The 19,152-nt window shown below is 42.0% G+C and overlaps 1 protein-coding gene across 1 annotated transcript in view; it reads right to left on the minus strand.

Moving 5' to 3' along the window:
- Window positions 1–19,152, minus strand: part of SCARF2 (scavenger receptor class F member 2) — a 299,967-nt gene that overhangs the window by 53,648 nt on the left and 227,167 nt on the right. The window contains exon 8 of the mRNA XM_073582707.1: window positions 4,135–4,249. Coding sequence (XP_073438808.1) covers window positions 4,135–4,249 — 115 coding nt within the window. The remainder of the gene's footprint in view (window positions 1–4,134; window positions 4,250–19,152) is intronic.

The following is a 19,152-nucleotide window of genomic DNA, read 5'->3' on the forward strand; positions in this document are numbered from 1 at the left end:
TCACATGCTGTTGTGCAAATGGAATAGACAACAGATGGAAATTATTGGCAATTATCAAGACACCCTCAATAAAAGAGTGGTTATGCAGGTGGGGACCACAGACCACATCTCAGTACCAATGCTTTCTGGCTGATGTTTTGGTCACTTTTGAATGTTGGTTGTGCTTTCACACTCGTGGTAGCATGAGACATACTCTACAACCCACCCAAGTCACTCAGGCAGTGCAGCTCATCCAGGATGGCAGTGTGAGCTGTGGCAAGAAGGTTTGCTGTGTCTGTCAGCGTAGTGTCCAGAGGCTGGAGGTGCTACCAGGAGATAGACCAGGTCACCAGGAGACGTGGAGGGGGCTGTAGGAGGGCAACATCCCAGCAGCAGGACCGCTACCTCAGCCTTTGTGCAAGGAGGAACAGGAGGGGCACTGACAGAGCCCTGCAAAATGACCTCCAGCAGGTCACAAATGTGCATGTGTCTGCACAAACGGTTAGAAACCGACTCCATGAGGATGGTCTGAGTCCCCGTGGCTGCATGATTTGCGGCAGTTAGATGGCCTGGACACATGCAGGGATTGCCTGTTTGTTAGGGAATCCCCACATGTGTTCAGGCTGTTCAACAGCCACACATCATGCAGCTGCAGGGACTCGAACATAATATACGAGCACGCCCAAGATACTCGGATAACACTCGAGCATGCTCACTCATCACTACCTATGACCCTTTGAAACGTATCGGTAATTTTAGCTCTTTTGGTATTCTGTAATTTTCTGTGTCGTCACACGCGATCATCACGTGTTCCGATCATGTGTCCTGCTAGCGCTGCTGGTCATAGAGCACTTCATGGCAAGCAAAGAGCTTGTCAGGCTAAATGGGAGGCTGCTCCTGCAACACGACATTCCCTCCTCAGACCCACGGACTTAAGAACACTCTACAGGCAGCAAGAATTCAGGTACCTCCAATGACTATGTACATCTGATCGTGCTCTTCTATTGCCCCCGTTTTATCAGGACCTATGGCTAGACATTTTTGCTTTACCCAACAGCTATTTTAACAATCTATACAGACTTGATCATTTTACCAGTGTGCCTTATTTTGCATTTATTGTTTCATATGTGATTGCTTTGAAAACACTATGTTTTGTGGCTACAACCCATTTACTACCGAATACATTGCACCTTAGTTTATTTTGTGCACAGTGTTCAACTAGCAATTACTAGGCTCCTTTCTAAGGATTTCTTATGAGAGTCAACAGTAGTATTTGCAAGCGCGATAGTGTTGCACAGTTATCTAGCTAAATATTTCTAATGGACACAAATCCGTTTTTCCTAACTGCAGCTACATCCTTAATTGAGGATACCATATACATTAGTTTTTGGAATATGCCTGCAGGAATTTGTCTAGACACTGACACACAACCCCAGAAGAAGCGTGATGCGAAACGTCGTCGGGGTCTGGGAAACACAAGTACCCTGGGAATCTTTAATAATTTGATTTTTCACCATCTTCTATGATAAACGAAAAATTCTAAGGAATTGTTGTGCATTGCTGTTTCTAAATGAGACATCCCGCTGTAACTTTACATCATTCTGCACTTGCATCCTATTATTTGTGCTTTAAATGATCCATTCATTATATGGATCATGTTCCTATATTCTCTTTTTCCAGCAGGACAAATCATATATACTATATGTTGATTATGCATTTGCACTTTTTGTCATATATGTGGAGATGGCTCTTGTGATGAATATGAATTTATCATCTATGCATTAGCACTTTACTAAGTAGATTGACTAAACATGAACTTAGTGTTTATGCATTTGCTCTTTGCTGAGTAGACTGCCTACTGATTGACAATAATTCTTTAGTATATAACATGGAAGCAAGATTTTGTCTCTAGCCTAATTATTAATATTTTTACAAGTAATTTAATTGCTCAGAATGCATGATCATGAAAAACCATGCACTATACTCTCTTTAACCAAATTACAAAAATTATACATTTTGAAAACATTATACGGTGGAAATAGATTAATTTGTATCCACAGAAGATTATCTATTATAAACCTATAATATCCCGTGCATATTATCTTTCCGGGCAGCAACAAGCAAAATAATTTTTTTCAGCTTTCATCTAATTACCAATATGTGTTTCTCTTTGAGGTTCTTACCATTTTATAAACATTCATTTTAATTATTTCTGATAAATGTTGCAAGTTTTAAATATTTGCATATATCACTTCTTTATCCTGGAGATTTACAAATGTCCAGGCTGTATTTATACATATACAGGTGCATCTCATCAAAATTAGAATATCATCGAAAAGTTAATTTATTTCAGTTCTTCAATACAAAAAATGAGACTCATATATTAGATAGATCAGTCTGTTTTTTAATTACTCTATTTCAAGTGTTTATTTCTATTAATGTTGATGATTATGGCTTACAGCCAATGAAAACCCAAAAGTCATTATCTCAGTAAATTAGAATACTTTATAACACCAGCTTGAAAAAACTATTTTAAAATCCGAAATGCTGGTCTCCTGAAATGTATGTTCAGTAAATGCGCTCAGTACTTGGTCAGGGCTCCTTTTGCATCAATTACTGCATCAGTGAGGCGTGGCATGGAGGCGATCAGCCTGTGGCACTGCTGAGGTGTTATGGAAGCCCAGGTTGCTTTGATAGAAGCCTACAGCTTGTCTGCATTGTTGGGTCTGGTGTCTCTCATCTTCCTCTTGACAATACCCCATAGATTCTCTATGGGGTTAAGGTCAGGCGAGTTTGCTGGCCAATCAAGCACATTGATACTGGTGTTTTTAAACCAGGTATTGGTACTTTTGGCAGTGTGGACAGGTGCAAAGTCCTGTTGGAGAATTAAATGTTCATCTCCAAAAAAGCTTGTCGGCAGAGGGAAGCATGAAGTGCTCTAAAATTTCCTGGTAGACGGCAGCGCTGACTTTGGTCTTGATAAAACACAGTGTACCTACACCAGCAGATGACATGGCTCCCCAAACCATAACTGATTGTGGAAACTTCACACGTGAAATAGATCACTCTGTTTGTAATGACTCCATATTGTACTTGAGTTTCACTTTTTGTATTGAAGAACTGAAATAATTAACTTTTTGATGATATTCTAATTTTGTGAGATGCACCTGTACTTTAGCTGAAGCACTAACTATATTTAGGATTGGTTGATTAATTACGGTAGTTTTTGGAATATGTCTGCAGGGTGCAGGGATTTGTCTAGGCACTGACTCACAACCATTGTTACAATTCATCACTATTTCTTCTCTTGGTGATAAGTACTATGTGTAGGTCACACCAAACTTAGCACACCACTTTTATAGACCTTCTCCAAAATTAGAAGACCACAACTCACTAAAATTACATTTCTAAATGTCTAGACATGGAAAGCTAAAATATACTGCTCAAAAAAATAAAGGGAACACTATTCTATTTGCAACAGGCTGCTTGTGTTCACTTTATTTTTTGAGCAGTATATATTTTGTTAGTTATATGTGTGACTTATGACTGTACCTATGAATATAATTAGGGTCAGACTGTCCCATCATAATACGAGAGGATCCTCTGGTTGGCCCAAGCTTTAACACAGTAATGGGTCTCACGCAGAAGACAACCCCATGTGGATCTAACTAGAGATGAGCGAATAGCTTCATGCAAACTCGGTCTACGGTCCAGGTCAGTGCGCTGTGGACGTCTTATGATTAGCCAGGCTGGTGAGATGCGACCTGTACAATGCATTATACACAGATGTCGTCACGCCAGGTCAACGAATCAAACATTGGAATAGGTAACCTGGACGCTCAGGGAAATTCACTCTTGGACCGGGGGTTTGGGTTGAATGAAGCGATTAGCTCATCACCAGCTCTGACGATCACCATTAGGGTTTGTAGGCTCTATTTCAGACTTTGATGATATCTCCTATGTGAGAAATGATAACAACAATGTTTAAAATACAATTTAAACTAAATGTGCACTTCTTTATATAGACCCCAATCCGGCAATTATTATTGATGATCAGTAGACTGTCTGGGTCTTTGCAATAATACACAGTGTATTTTTCTTTTTTAAAGAAGATGTCATGGTCATTAGTACTAAATACTTCAAGTATAAACTTACTCAGCTGCTTCCTTCTTCCGGCAGACACAGCAACAACATAACAATGATAGCAGGAGAATTAACAGAACTATAACAAGTACCCCGGCTCCTATTACTCCCATACGCTGATTGGCTTCTGTAATAAAGAGAAAATGATAGAAGGTATTACGGACAATCCCAATCACCCAGTATCATCGCTTTATACAGCTTACTAATTAGTGAAAGATGAAATGATATCCATTAAATATAAGTACTAAATCATAAAAGTAAGAAATTGCATTTTAATGGCACCAGAACAAAGGTACAGAACATGGGAAGTGGGATACAGCGTGGCGTACAATGTGTAAGAATTCGTATAGTTTACAGTATATTAAAATGTTCATGTGTTTTGGAATATTAAAAAATAAAAAATGTTTGCATACAGTTGTAGCCAGAAGTATTGACACCCCTGCAACTCTGTCAGATAATACTCAGTTTCTTCCTGAAAATGATTGCAAACACAAATTCTTTGTTATTATTATCTTCATTTTATTTGTCTTAAATGAAAAAACACAAAAAGAATTGTCCTAAAGCCAAATTGGATATAATTCCACACCAAACATAAAAATGAGGGTGGACAAAAGTATTGGCACTGTTCGAAAAATCATGTGATGCTTCTCTAATTTGTGTAATTAACAGCACCTGTAACTTACCTGTGGCACCTAACAGGTGTGAGCAATAACTAAATCACACTAAATCAATACTTTTGGCCACAACTGTATATATATAAAAGCTATTAACCTGCAGATATGGGGTTAATCTGCATGTTAATAGCATTCTGAACCTGCAGTGCCCAGTACCCGCAATTAGAGTCCTTCTGCTGGGAAAAAGTGAACTTTATTCCTTCTGACAGCATTGGGATTTCAGTCACAGGGGTGGCGCCAGTGAGGGTTCAGTCACTGTTCTTCTGTAACCGCTACTCAGGGACTGACTCACTGACTAACAGCAGCCCAGCATTAGGGCTGGCTGCCAATCAATGCTCAGGCTGAAACAGTGGCCGACGGACTACAGGCCGCTCCATGCCCTTGCCCGCCACTGCCCACTGTCACTGCTATCTCCATCATCTGGATGCAGACAGCTGTGATTACGTTGGTGGATGACAAAGCCGCTAGCTCCATTTTCCTCCAATCAGCATGTGACATGGCAGACGTGATGATGTCATTTCATAATATCAGACAGAAGCAGAGTGATGGGGTAACAGGAGCAACATGAGAATATGTTGCTATTTTTTTCATGTGTATGGGATGTGTACATGTACAGTTGTGTGAAAACATGCTTGACCCCTTCCTGATTTCCCATTCTTTTGCATGTTTGTCACACTTAGTATATTTTTCAGACTATAAGACCTACTTTTTTCTTCCAAAAATTTGGAGGAAAATGGGGTGGTGCGCCATATAGTCCGGATGTACCTGCTGCGGCTTGGATGGGGAGGTGAATATTCACTGCTCTCCACGCCCATGGATAGCAAACACGCTGTTAGCCGCAGTTGCCTGCTTACTGCAGAGGCTGGGCTCTGAAGTGTGCCCGCTACTTAAGGGGATGAATATTCACTGCTCTCCACTCCCATGGACGTGAACAGCAGTGAATATTTATTGATCTTTAACAGCGGGCATAGTAGTCACAGACACCAGCTTCCTGCAGTGGCCGGGCGATCAGATGTGTTAAAAAGAATGAATAGTCACTGCTCCCCACACCCATGGAATGAATGAATATTCACTGCTGCATATGCCTATAGTCACAGCATGGGGAGCAATGAGTATTTCAGCAGCTGTCAACTGCTTGTAAGCAGCACATGATGTCACTGCATGCGCTGCCCACAAGCATAAATCAGCTGCCAGCATCAGAACAGGACACTTCCAGGGAGTTCTGGTGAAGGTAAGAAGAATAGTTTTTGTTTTTTTAATATGTTTTTCTGATGGGGGCCATGCATACCATCATAGCGATGAGAGGACCATGCATACCAGGGTAGGGATGAGGGGGCAAGCATACCAGGATAGGGATGAGGAACCATGCATACCAGGATAGGGATGAGGGGACCATGCATACCAGAATGGAATGAGGGGACCATGCATACTAGAATGCTAATGAGGCAACCATGCATACAAGGATAGGGATGACCGGGCCATGCATACCAGGATAGGAGTGAGGGGCCATGCATACCAGGATAAGGATGAGGGGCCACGCATATCCAAGATACGGATGAGGGGGGCCATGCATACCAGGATACGGATGAGGAGGCCATGCATACCACTGCAACACTTGCAACACTTTCAATTCTCTACTCCGTCCCACAGCACCTCCTCCCCCTCCTCTCATTTCTGCTGAAGACTTTGCCTCCTTCTTTAAGCAGAAGATCGACACAATCAGACAAAACTTTGGCCTGCAGCCCCCAATGGCCCTCTTAGCCGCTCAGCCCTGTTCTGCAAAAGCCAGCTTCTCCACCATGACAGAAGATCATCTCTCCACCCTTCTGTCAAGATCACACCTCACCATTTGTGCCCTCGACCCACTCCCGTCTCACCTCATCCCTAACTTGACCACAGTCTTCAACCCATCTCGAACACACCTCTTCAACCTTTCACTTACAAATGGTGTCTTTCCCTCATCCTTCAAACATGCCTCAATCACACCCATCCTCAAAAAGCCCTCCCTTGTTCCATCCTCTGTGTTTAACTATCGCCCGATATCTTTTCTCCCTTACGCCTCAAAACTACTGGAACAGCATGTATATCTTGAACTGTCCTCCCACCTCTCCTCCTGTTCCCTCTTTGACCGGTTACAATCTGGCTTCCGACCTCATCACTCAACTGAAACTGCCCTAACTAAAGTCACTAACGACCTACTAACCGCCAAGAGCAAGCGACACTACTCTGTCCTCCTTCTCCTGGACCTGTCCTCTGCCTTCGACACCGTAGACCATTCCCTCCTGCTACAGACTCTCTCATCTCTTGGCATCACAGACTTGGCCCTATCCTGGATCTCATCATACCTAACAGACCGAACATTTAGTGTCTCCCTCTCACACACCACCTCCTCACCTCGCCCCCTGTCTGTTGGTGTTCCTCAAGGCTCTGTCCTAGGACCCCTACTATTCTCCATCTATACCTTTGGCTTGGGACAGCTCATAGAATCCTACGGTTTGCGATATCACCTCTATGCCGATGACACGCAGATCTACCTATCTGGACCCAACCTCGCCTCCTTACTGACTGAAATCCCACAATGTCTGTCTTCTATCTCAGCCTTCTTCTCTGCTCGCTTTCTCAAACTGAACATGGACAAAACAGAATTCATCATCTTTCCCCCATCTCACTCTACCCCTCCACCAGACCTATCCATCAATGTCAATGGCTGCTTTCTTTCCCCAGTCTCGCACGCTGGGTGCCTTGGGGTGATCCTCGACTCTGTGCTCTCTTTCAAACCACATATCCAAGCCCTCGCCTCCTCCTGCCGCCTAACCATGACATACAAAGCCATCCACAACCTGTCTCCTCCATACATCTGTGACATGGTCTCTAGGTACCTACCCGCACGCAACCTTCGATCATCTCAAGATCTCCTTCTCTACTCCCCCCTTATCTCATCTTCTCACAACTGCATACAAGACTTCTCCCGTGCTTCCCCCATACTCTGGAACTCTCTGCCGCAACACATCAGACTCTCACCATCAGCGGAAACCTTCATGAAGAACCTGAAGACCCACCTGTTCCGACAAGCCTACAGCCTGCAATGATCCTTGGTCTACTGAACCACCGCACGACCTGCTCTACTCTCTCCTACTGTATCCTCACCCGGGATACAGTACAGGGATTGTAGACTGTGAGCCCTTGCGGGCAGGGTCCCCTCTCCTTATGTACTTGTGTGTCCCTTGTCTTACACATGTTTATAATACTTGTCTATATTTCCCCTTTTCACATGTAAAGCGCCATGGAATAAATGGCGCTATATAAATGCATAATAATAATAGGGATGAGGGGGCCATGCATACCATGATAGGGATGAGGAGGCCTTGCATGCCAGGATGGTGATGAGGGGACCATGGATACCAGGATGGGGATGAGGAGACCATGAATACCAGGATGGGAATGAGGGGGCCATGCATACCATGATAGGGATGAGGTGACCTTGCATACCAGGATGGGAATGAGGGGACCATGAATACCAGGATGGGAATGAGGGGACCATATATACCAAGATATGGGATATTACGACAGAACTGACCACATTTTTTGCTTCATTTTTTATATTTTCCTCCACTAAAACATAGATGCGTGTTATGGTTTGGTGTGTCTTATTGTCCGAAAAATACGGTAAATGTTTCAGATCACCAAACAAATTTAAATATTAGACAAAGATAACACAAGTAAACACAAAATGCAGTTTTTAAATGAAGGTCTTTATTATTAAGGGAAATCCAAACCTACAGAGTCCTGTGTGGAAAAGTGATTGCCCTCTAAATCTATTTACTGGTTGGGTCACCCTTAGCAGCAACAATTATAATGTCAATGAATCTTTTATGTTGCTCTGGAGGAATTTTGGTCTGCTCATCTTCGCAGAATTTTTGTAATTCAGCCACATTGGTGGGGTTCAGAGAATGAACTTCCCTTACCACAACATCTCAATTGGGTTGTCAGGACTTTTACTAAGCTACTCCAAAGTTTTAATTTTGTTTTTCTTAAACCATTCAGAAGTGAACTTGCTGGTGTGTTTTTGATCATTCTCCTGCTGCATAACCCAAGCTTCAGCTTGAGGTCACGAACAGATGGCCAGACATTCTCCTTCAGGATTTTTTGGTAGACAGCAGAATTCATGGTTACATTCACCACAGCAAGTTCTCCAGGTCCCGAAGAAGCAAAACTGCCCCAGATCATCATACTACCATCACCATATTTTACTGTTGTTATGATGTTCTTTTTCTGAAATGTTGTGTTACTTCTACACCAGAAGTAATGGGACATATATCTTACAAAAAGCTCAACTTTTGTCACATCAGTCCACAAAGAATAAAAGTCTTGGGGATCATCAAGATGGTCTCTGTCAAAACTGAGAAGAGCCTTTACACAGATAAGTGTAAGGTTATGCACATGGGAAGGAGAAACAGATGCTACAATTACTTACTAAATGGGAAACTGCTGGGGAAATCAGACATGAAAAAAGACTTAGACATCTTAGTCAATAAGAAGCTAAATTGGAGTGCCCAGTGTCAGGCAGCTGCCACCAAAGCAAATAGGGTCAAGGGATGCATTAGAAGAGGTCTGGGGACACGAGATGAAAACATAATTCTCCCTCTGTACAAATCACTCGTCAGACCACACTTGGAGTATTGTGTGCAAATTTGGACGCTGGTGCTCAAGAAAGACATTACTAAACTTGAAAGGGTTCAAAGGCAGGCTACTAAAATGATAAATGGAGTTGGTTCACTACAATACCCAGAAAGGTTATCAAAATTAGGTCTATTTACTCTAGAAAAGAGAAGACTTAGGGGAGACCTAATATACACTCACTGGCCACTTTATTAGGTACACCTGTCCAACTGTGTGTTAAGACTTAATTTCTAATCAGCCAATCACATGTTGGCAACTCGGTGCATTTAGGCATGTAGACATGGTCAAGACAATCTCCTGCAGTTCAAACCGAGCATCAGTATGGGGAAGAAAGGTGATTTGAGTGCCTTTGAACGTGGCATGATTGTTGGTGCCAGAAGGGCTGGTCTGAGTATTTCAGAAACTGCTGATCTACTGGGATTTTCACGCACAACCATCTCTAGGGTTTACAGAGAATGGTCCGAAAAAGAAAAAAAATCCAGTGAGCGGCAGTTCTGTGGCCGGAAATGCCTTGTTGATGCCAGAGGTCAGAGGAGAATGGGCAGACTGGTTCGAGCTGATAGAAAGGCAACAGTGACTCAAATTGCCACCCGTTACAACCAAGGTAGGCAGAAGAGCATCTCTGAACGCACAGTGCGTCGAACTTTGAGGCAGATGGGCTACAGCAGCAGAAGACCACACTGGGTACCACTCCTCTCAGCTAAGAACAGGAAACTGAGGCTACAATTTGCACAAGCTCATCGAAATTGGACAGTAGAAGATTGGAAAAACGTTGCCTGGTCTGATGAGTCTCGATTTCTGCTGCGACATTCGGATGGTAGGGTCAGAATTTGGCGTAAACAACATGAAAGCATGGATCCATCCTGCCTTGTATCAACGGTTCAGGCTGGTGGTGGTGGTGTCATGGTGTGGGGAATTTTTTCTTGGCACTCTTTGGGCCCCTTGGTACCAATTGAGCATCGTTGCAACGCCACAGCCTACCTGAGTATTGTTGCTGACCATGTCCATCCCTTTATGACCACAATGTACCCAACATCTGATGGCTACTTTCAGCAGGATAATGCGCCATGTCATAAAGCTCGAATCATCTCAGATTGGTTTCTTGAACATGACAATGAGTTCACTGTACTCAAATGGCCTCCTCAGTCACCAGATCTCAATCCAATAGAGCATCTTTGGGATGTGGTGGAACGGGAGATTCGCATCAGGGATGTGCAGCCGACAAATCTGCGCCAACTGTGTGATGCCATCATGTCAATATGGTCCAAAATCTCTGAGGAATGCTTCCAGCACCTTGTTGAATCTCTGCCACGAAGAATTGAGGCAGTTCTGAAGGCAAAAGGGGGTCCAACCCGTTACTAGCATGGTGTACCTAATAAAGTGGCCAGTGAGTGTATATGTACAAGTATATCAGAGGGCAATACAGAGATCTCTCCAATGAACTGTTTGTACCAAGGACTGTGACAAGAACAAGGGGGAATTCTCTTCGTTTGGAGGAAAGACAATTTCTGCACCAGCATAGAAGAGGGTTCTTCACGGTAAGAGCAGTGAGGCTCTGGAATTCTCTCTCTGAGGAAGTGGTGATGGCCAACTCTCTGAATGAATTTGAGAAAGGAATGGATGCTTTTCTTGTGAGTAACAGTATAGAAGGTTTCGAATAACATAATATTATAGGTGATGGTGGACCCAGCTTAGGGGAAGGAATTTTTTTCCCTATGGAGAAAATTGGCTTCTACTCTGTGGGTTTTTTGCCTGCCCCAGGATCAACAATGCAGAACAGCTGCACTAAAAACAGGCTGAACTAGATGGACATAAGGTCTTCCTTCAGCCTTCAAAACTATGTTACTATGTTTATGGTCTTATTGCTCAGAAGTGGTTTTCGTCTTGGAACGCTGACATGCAGGACATTTTTGCCCAGTATCTTTCTTATGGTGGAGTCATGAACACTGACTTCAACTGAGGCAAATGAGGCGTACAGTTCTTTGGATGTTGCTGGGTCTTTTGTGACCTCTTGGATGAGTCATTGCTGCACTCTTGGAGTAATTCTGGTCAGCCGGCCACTCCTGGGAAGGTTCACCACTGTTCCATGTTTTCGCCATTTGTGTATAATTGTTCTTACTGTCGTTCACTGGAGTCCTAAAGCTTGAGAAATGATTTTATAATCTTTTCCACAGTGATAGATCTCAATTACTTCATTTCTTATTTGTTCCAGAATTTCTTTGGATTGTGGCATGAGGTGTAGATTTTAAGGATCTTTTGGTCTACTTCACTTGGTCAGGAGGTTCCTATTTAAGTCATTTATTTATTGGTAACAGGTGTGGCAGTAATTAGGCCTGCGTGTGGCTAGGGAATTTGAAATCAGCTTCCCAAAGATGTGATAAACCATAGTTAGCTTATATTTTAGGGGGTGGGCAATCATTTTTTTTAATTTAAAAACTGCATTTTGTGTTTACTTGTGTTATCTTTGTCTGTTATTTACATTTGCTTGGTGATTTAAACATTTAAGTGTGACAAACATGCAAAAGAATAGGAGCTCAGGAAGGATGTAAATACTTTTTCAAACCACTGTATATAGGAGGCTATGTTGGTCTCATGCTGTATATAAGAGGCTTTATGCGGCTCATGCTGTAAATAAGAGGCTGTGTGGGGTCATGCTGTATATAAGAGGCAGTGTGAGGCTTATGCTGTATATGGGAGGCTATGTGGGGCTCATTCTGTATATAAGAAGATATGTGGGGCTCATGATGTATATAAGAGGCTATGTGGGCCTCATATTGTTTATAATAAGCTATGTGCCGCTCATGCTGTAAATAAGAGGTTGTGTGGGGCTCATGCTGCATATAAGAGGCTGTGTGGTGCTCATGCTGTATATTTGAGGCTATGCCAGGCTCATGCTGTTAATAGGAGGCTATGTGGGAGTCATGTTGCATATATGAGGCTATGTGGGGCTCATACTATATATAAGAGACTGTGTGGGGGGTTTATACTGTGTATAGGAGTCTACCTGGGGCTCATGCTGTATAATGGAGGCTATGTAGTGCTCATGCTTTATATAGAAGGCTATGTGTTAGGAGGCTATGTGTGCCTCATAGTGTATATAAGAGGCTATGTGGGGCTCATGCTGTATATAGGAGGCTATGTGGGTCTCGAGCTGTATATAGGAGGCTATGTAGGAATCATGGTGTATAAAGAATTCTATGTGGGGCTCATGCTGTATAAGGGAGGCTATGTGGGGGCTCACACTGTATATCAGGAGACTATGAGGGGCTCATAAAGCATATAGGATGCTATGTGATGGATCATTCTGTATATAGGATGCTACATGGGGTTTCACACTGTATATAGAGAGACTATGTGGTTATGTGGGGGTTCATATATACAGGGGGCCATGTGATGATTCATATTGTATACAGATGCTAGGTTTTAGCTTATAATATGTAGGAGGCTATATGGGGCTCATACTGTATATGGGAGGCTAAGATACAAAACCTCAGGTACAGAAAAAAAAAAAAAAGCAAGAATAGTCCTAAGGTTGTCCACCAGGACCAATGTGGGCTATAGCCCTATGGAGCTCCCTATTAGCATTAGAAGATAGAAACATGGAACACATGAACCACAAAAAAAGTAATAATTAAAAAGATATTTTTAATGGCAAATCAATTAATAATAAACAGTACAAAACATATCTCAAAATAGTTTTATCAATCACAGAGCTGTTCAAACCTTGTCAATGATGTACCAAAAATATGGTGTCACCCCACATGCATAAATGTAGGGAACAAAAGCATAGAACCATAATCTTCAATAAAGTATTTATAAAGCATAGAACCATAATCTTCAATAAAGTATTTATATATAAAGTGACAGTGCTACTAGTAATATAAGAGGTCATTAAGTAATGACAGACTCACTATCACCACATAAGGGGTAATCTGTGGTACCATTCATTCTATAAGGTCTGTAATCATCCAAGTTTTTTTAGTCCTAACGGTGATGGAGCAAGTCATGTCATTATTGGTTCTTACCCATATTCATGGACAAGGGTGTGAACACGCGCCCCTACGCGCGTTTCGTGCCGGCTTCCTCAGGGGACCAAGATCATATATGTATATAGGAGGCTATGTGTGGGCTCTTATGTTATATAAGGGTTGTGTGAGGGTTCATATATCACCAAACTTAATTCTGCACAATATTAAGTGAAACAATTAATATTAATATAAAAAAGTTATAATTAATAGATGAATACTGAGCAGCATTAATTTCTAACTGTTGGTTCAGCCTTCCACAACAGTCATGTTCTCTCATGTGGACACTAGGAAAAGTGTAAGTATAACTAAAGACTTACTCAAGATTGTCAGAGTCTTAAAGGAGATGTCCAATATTGAACAACGTTAGGGCAGATGCAGGAAATGCAGTAAAATAACAAAACTCACAGTTTTTAACACTTGAATTCCCTGCTATTCCGGCGATGCCACTCCAGTGCTCCCCACTAATCATTGCTTAAACAGCTGAAGTGACGACTTCCTGTGTATAGTGTACAACAGCTGCAGCTTTAGCGGTCTTGTGCCGCCTAGGTCAGCATCACCACTGAGACCAGTGATTGGCTGCAGCTGTCATGTCTTTTAGACAGAACCTCAATAGGGCAGCCTGATAAATACAATGGAGCAGTAGAGAGGCAGCACTGGAGTGGCAGGGGATTCAACAGGTTAACCCCCTTCACCCCCAAGGGTGGTTTGCACGTTCATGACCGGGCCAATTTTTACAATTCTGACCACTGTACCTTTATGAGGTCATAACTCTGGAACGCTTCCATGGATCCTGGTGATTCTGACTCTGTTTTCTCGTGACATATTGTACTTCATGTTAGTGGTAAAATTTCATTCAAATAATTTGCGTTTATTTGTGAGAAAAACGGAAATTTGGCGAAAATTTTGAAAATTTCGCAATTTTCCAACTTTGAATTTTTATGCCCTTAAATCACAGAGATACAGCACACAAAAAACTTGATAACTAACATTTCCCACATGTTTACTTTACATCAGCACAATTTTGGAACCAAAATTTTTTTTTCTTAGGAAGTTATAAGGGTTAAAAGTTGACCAGCGATTTCTCATTTTTACAACACCATTTTATTTTTAGGACCACATCACATTTGAGGTCACTTTGAGGGGTCTATATGATAGAAAATACCCAAAAGTGACACCATTCTAAAAACTGCACCCCTTAAGGTGCTCAAAACCACATTCAAGAAGTTTATTAACCCTTTAGGTGCGTCACAGGAATTTTTTTGAATATTTAAAAAAAAATGAACATCTAACTTTTTTTCACAAAAAAAATACTTCAGGTTCAATTTTTTTTATTTTACCAAGGGTAACAGGAGAAATTGGACTGCAAAAGTTATTGTGCAATTTGTCCTGAGTACGCTGATATCTGATATGTGGGGGGTGAACGACTGTTTCGGCGCATGGCAGAGCTCAGAATGGAAGGAGCGCCGTTTGACTTTTTCAATGCAAAATTGGCTGGAATTCAGATCGGACGCCATGTCACGTTTGGAGAGTCCCTGATGTACCTAAACAGTGGAAACCCCCTACAAGTGACCCCATTTTGGAAACTAGACCCCCCAAGGAACTTATCTAGATATGTGGTGAGAACTTTGAACCCACAAGGGCTTTACAGAAGTTTATAACGTACTGCGGTACAATTAAAAAAATCATATTTTTTCCACAAAAATGATCTTTTCACCCCAATTTTTATTTTCCCAAGGGTAACAGGACCCTAAAAGTTATTGTGCAATTTATCCTGAGTACGCTGATACCCCACATGTGGGGGTAAACCACTATTTGGGCGCATGGCAGAGCTCGGAAGGGAAGCAGCGCCATTTGACGTTTTTGGCTGGAATTGAGATCAGACACCATGTCGCGATTGGAAAACCCCTGATGTACCAAAACAGTGGAAACCCCCCACAAATGACACCATTTTGGAAACTAGACCCCCTAAGGAACTTATCTAGATGTGTGGTGAGCACTTTGAACCCCCCAGTGCTTCACAGAAATTTATAACGCCCGGGCGTGAAAATAAAAAATTCGTATTTTTTACACAAACATGATCTTTTAGTCACCATTTTTTTATTTTCCCAAGGGTAACAGGAGAAATTGGACCCCAAAAGTTGTTGTCCAATTTGTCATGAGTACGCTGACACCCCATATGTGGGAGAAAACTACTGTATGGACACACGTCGGGGCTCGGAAGGGAAGTAGTGACGTTTTGGAATGCAGACTTTGATGGAATGGTCTGCGGGTGTCATATTGCCTTTGGAGAGCCCCTAATGTACCTAAACAGTGGAAACCCCCACAAATGACCCCATTTTGGAAATGAGACCCCCTAAGGAACTTATCTAGATGTGTGGTGAGCACTTTGAACCCCCAAGGGCTTCACAGAAGTTTATAACGCTCGGGCATGAAAATAAAAAAATCATTTTTTTCCACAAAAATGATATTTTTGCCCCCAATTTTTTATTTTCCTAAGGGTAGCAGGAGAAATTGGACCCCAAAAATTGCTTTGCAATTTGACCTGAGTAGGCTGATACCCTATATGTGGGGGTAAAACACTGTTTGGGCGCATGGCAGAGCTTGGAAGGGAAGGAGCACCATTTGACTTTTTCAACTCAGAATTGGCTGGAATTGAGATCAGACGCCATGTTGCATTTGGAGAGCCCCTGATGTGCCCAAACAGTGGAAACCCCCAATTCTAACTCCAACCCGAACCCCAACACACCCCTAACCCTAATCTCAGCCCTAACCCTAACTCTAACCCTAGCCCTAACCCTAGCCCTAACTCTACCCTAACCCTAGCCCTAACCCTAGCCCTAACCCTAACCCTAACGGAAAAATGGAAATAAATACATTTTTTTTATTTTATTATTTTTCCCTAACTAAGGGGGTGATAACGGGGAGTTTGATTTACTATTTATGGCGGTTTTTATGTTTGGCGGCTGTCACACGCTAAAAGACGCTTTTTATTGTAAAAATAGTTTTTGCATCACCACATATTGAGAGCTCTAATTTTTCCGTATTTTGACCCACCGAGTCATGTGAGGTCTTATTTTTTGCGGGACGAGTTGACGTTTTTATTGGTACCATTTTCGGGCACGTGACATTTTTTGATCGCTTTTTATTCCGATTTTTGGGACGCAGAATGAACAAAAACCAGCGTTTCATGAATTTCTTTTGGGGGGGTGCGTTTACACCGTTCCGCGTGCGATAAAATTGATAAAGCGGTTTTATTCTTCGGGTCAGTACGGTTACAGCGATACCTCATTTAGGTCGTTTTTTATGTTTTGGCGCTTTTATGCAATGAAAACTATTTTATATAAAAAATAATTATTTTTGCATCGCTTTATTCTGCGAGCTATAACTTTTTTATTTTTTGCGGATGATGCTGTGTGGTGGCTCGTTTTTTGCGGGACAAGATGACGTTTTCAGCGGTAACATGGATATTTATATGCGTCTTTTTGATCACGCGTTATTACACTTTTTGTTTGGGGGTATGATGGTATGATAATAAATCATTATTTTTTGCTTCGTTTTTTATTTTTTAAGGGGTTCGCTAAAGGGGTTAACTAATGGGACAGTTTTATAGGGTGGGTCGTTACGGACGCGGCGATACCTAATATGTGTACTTTTATTGTTTTGTTTTTTTTATTTCTAAAAAATGGATTTATTTGGGGGAATATTTTTTTTTTTTTCTAATTTATTTGGCGATTTTTTTGAATTTATTTTAACACTTTTTTTATTTTTTTTTTTACTTTATTAAATAGTCCCAGGTGGGACATCACTGTCCTGTGACAGATCGCTGATCTGTCACATCACAGATCACTGTGACAGATCAGCGATCTGTCACAGGCACTGCAGAGGGCTTCCTCATGCCTGCGCTTTGCAGGCACTGAGGAAGCCAGCTTCCTGCAGGCCCCCGAAGGCCCCCGTCGCCATCTTGGATTCGGGGGCCTGCAGGAAAGGAGACCCCGGCAGCAGCGCTGCACATTGCGCTGCCGTTGGGGGCTCAGGGAAGCATGGAGGGAGCCCCCTCCCTGCCGATGCTTCCCTATAACCCCCGGTACACCGCGATCATGTTGTGTGTGCAAGGGGTTAACGTGTCGGGGCGGTCCGTGACCGCCCCTGACACATTGTGCCGGGTGTCAGCTGAGATAATCAGCTGACACCCGGCCGCGATCAGCGGCGCTCACCACGTGGGCGCCGCTGATCGCGGTAGACGTACTATCCCGTCCATGGGCATAGGGGCCCGGGTCCCATGGACGGGATAGTACGTCTCATGTCAGGAAGGGGTTAAAGAGGACCCTTCATCAAATTTTTCATGTTGAAATGGACATACAGTGTAATAGTGGCTGCAGAGGGGAATAAAACATGTTTTTTTTTACCTTCGCCTCTCTGTTACGGAGATATTAGCAATCAAGGCAATCAAATGATTTATTTTCCCAGTGGTTCTAGTATCTGAAATTCTGAGACAGGTTTTAGCCGGGTAAAGTATCCTGCTGTAGATTTGTACAGGTAGAATATAAAACCCAATGGTAATGTGAGGAAAAATGAAGAGCAACTCGAGTCATTTGTTTAAAAAATTAGTAAAAGTTCATTCTGAAGATTTAAGTTTTCTAAAGTGTGACCTTGCAGACTCTGTAGGTCTTTTTTATTATTAACCTTGCTGACTCGGTAATGACCTCTTGTGTCACGTGCCCCGCCACCACCTCCCTTTGTGTCATACAAAAGCCATCTGCAAATCCAAAGCACTACCTTACTCGAACGTAGTCCAAACACTTTTCACTCCCTGATGCATCTTTCTCTTTTTTGTTTATTCTCAGTAAAGAGCTCGCCAAGAAAGAAAGAAAAAGAGAGACATGTATACAAAGTGAATGAGATATAGATGGGCAGAATTGTAAGCTAGCAGCATATGGCAAGAAGACATTTGGGTCATGTTGTTTGCACTAAATGCAAATCTGAATGCTTTATATACTTGGATGAAATGAGAAAAAAAACCCACAAGCTCCCTGTAGAAAATCTGTTCATGTAATATGTGAAAAAAACACTCAGTGTTAAGAATTTTTTAATATTGTTGCCAGATTTGTTACTATTCAGTGTTATTATGCTGGATTATTTATCACTACATGTTATACATGGGTTTTCATGAAAATTGACAATTTCTGGTGTATATTTTGCACATTTGGTGCTCTGTATGCTAGCACACAATATCTCTGGAGCTGCAACAATTATTCACTGAGGCAACCTTTGGATAACTCCTAATATTACATTTCTGGACCTGCTGGGCTATCCAAAGGATATAACATATAGTGGCATGTAAAGGTTTGTTATTGTGAACAGTTAAGCAAGTTGAAGATGAAATTATCTCTAAAGGGCCTTAAGTTAAAGATGCTGCATTTCCTTGTATTTTAGACAAAAAAATATATATTTTCATCTTTTACATTATAAAAATTACAAAAAGGAAAATGGGCTGATGCAAAAGTTTTGCCACCCTTGGAATTTTGCGTGCTCAGATAACTCTGACCAAGGTTTCAGACCATAATTAGCCTGTTAGGGTTATGGCTTGTTCACTGTCATCGTTAGGCAAGGCCAAATTATGCAAATTTCCCAGCTTTATAACAACCCAA

This window comes from Dendrobates tinctorius, unplaced genomic scaffold (genome assembly GCF_039654945.1).
Source record: "Dendrobates tinctorius isolate UK_male_01 unplaced genomic scaffold, ASM3965494v1 ptg000073l, whole genome shotgun sequence".
NCBI classification, from domain to species: Eukaryota; Metazoa; Chordata; class Amphibia; order Anura; family Dendrobatidae; genus Dendrobates; species Dendrobates tinctorius.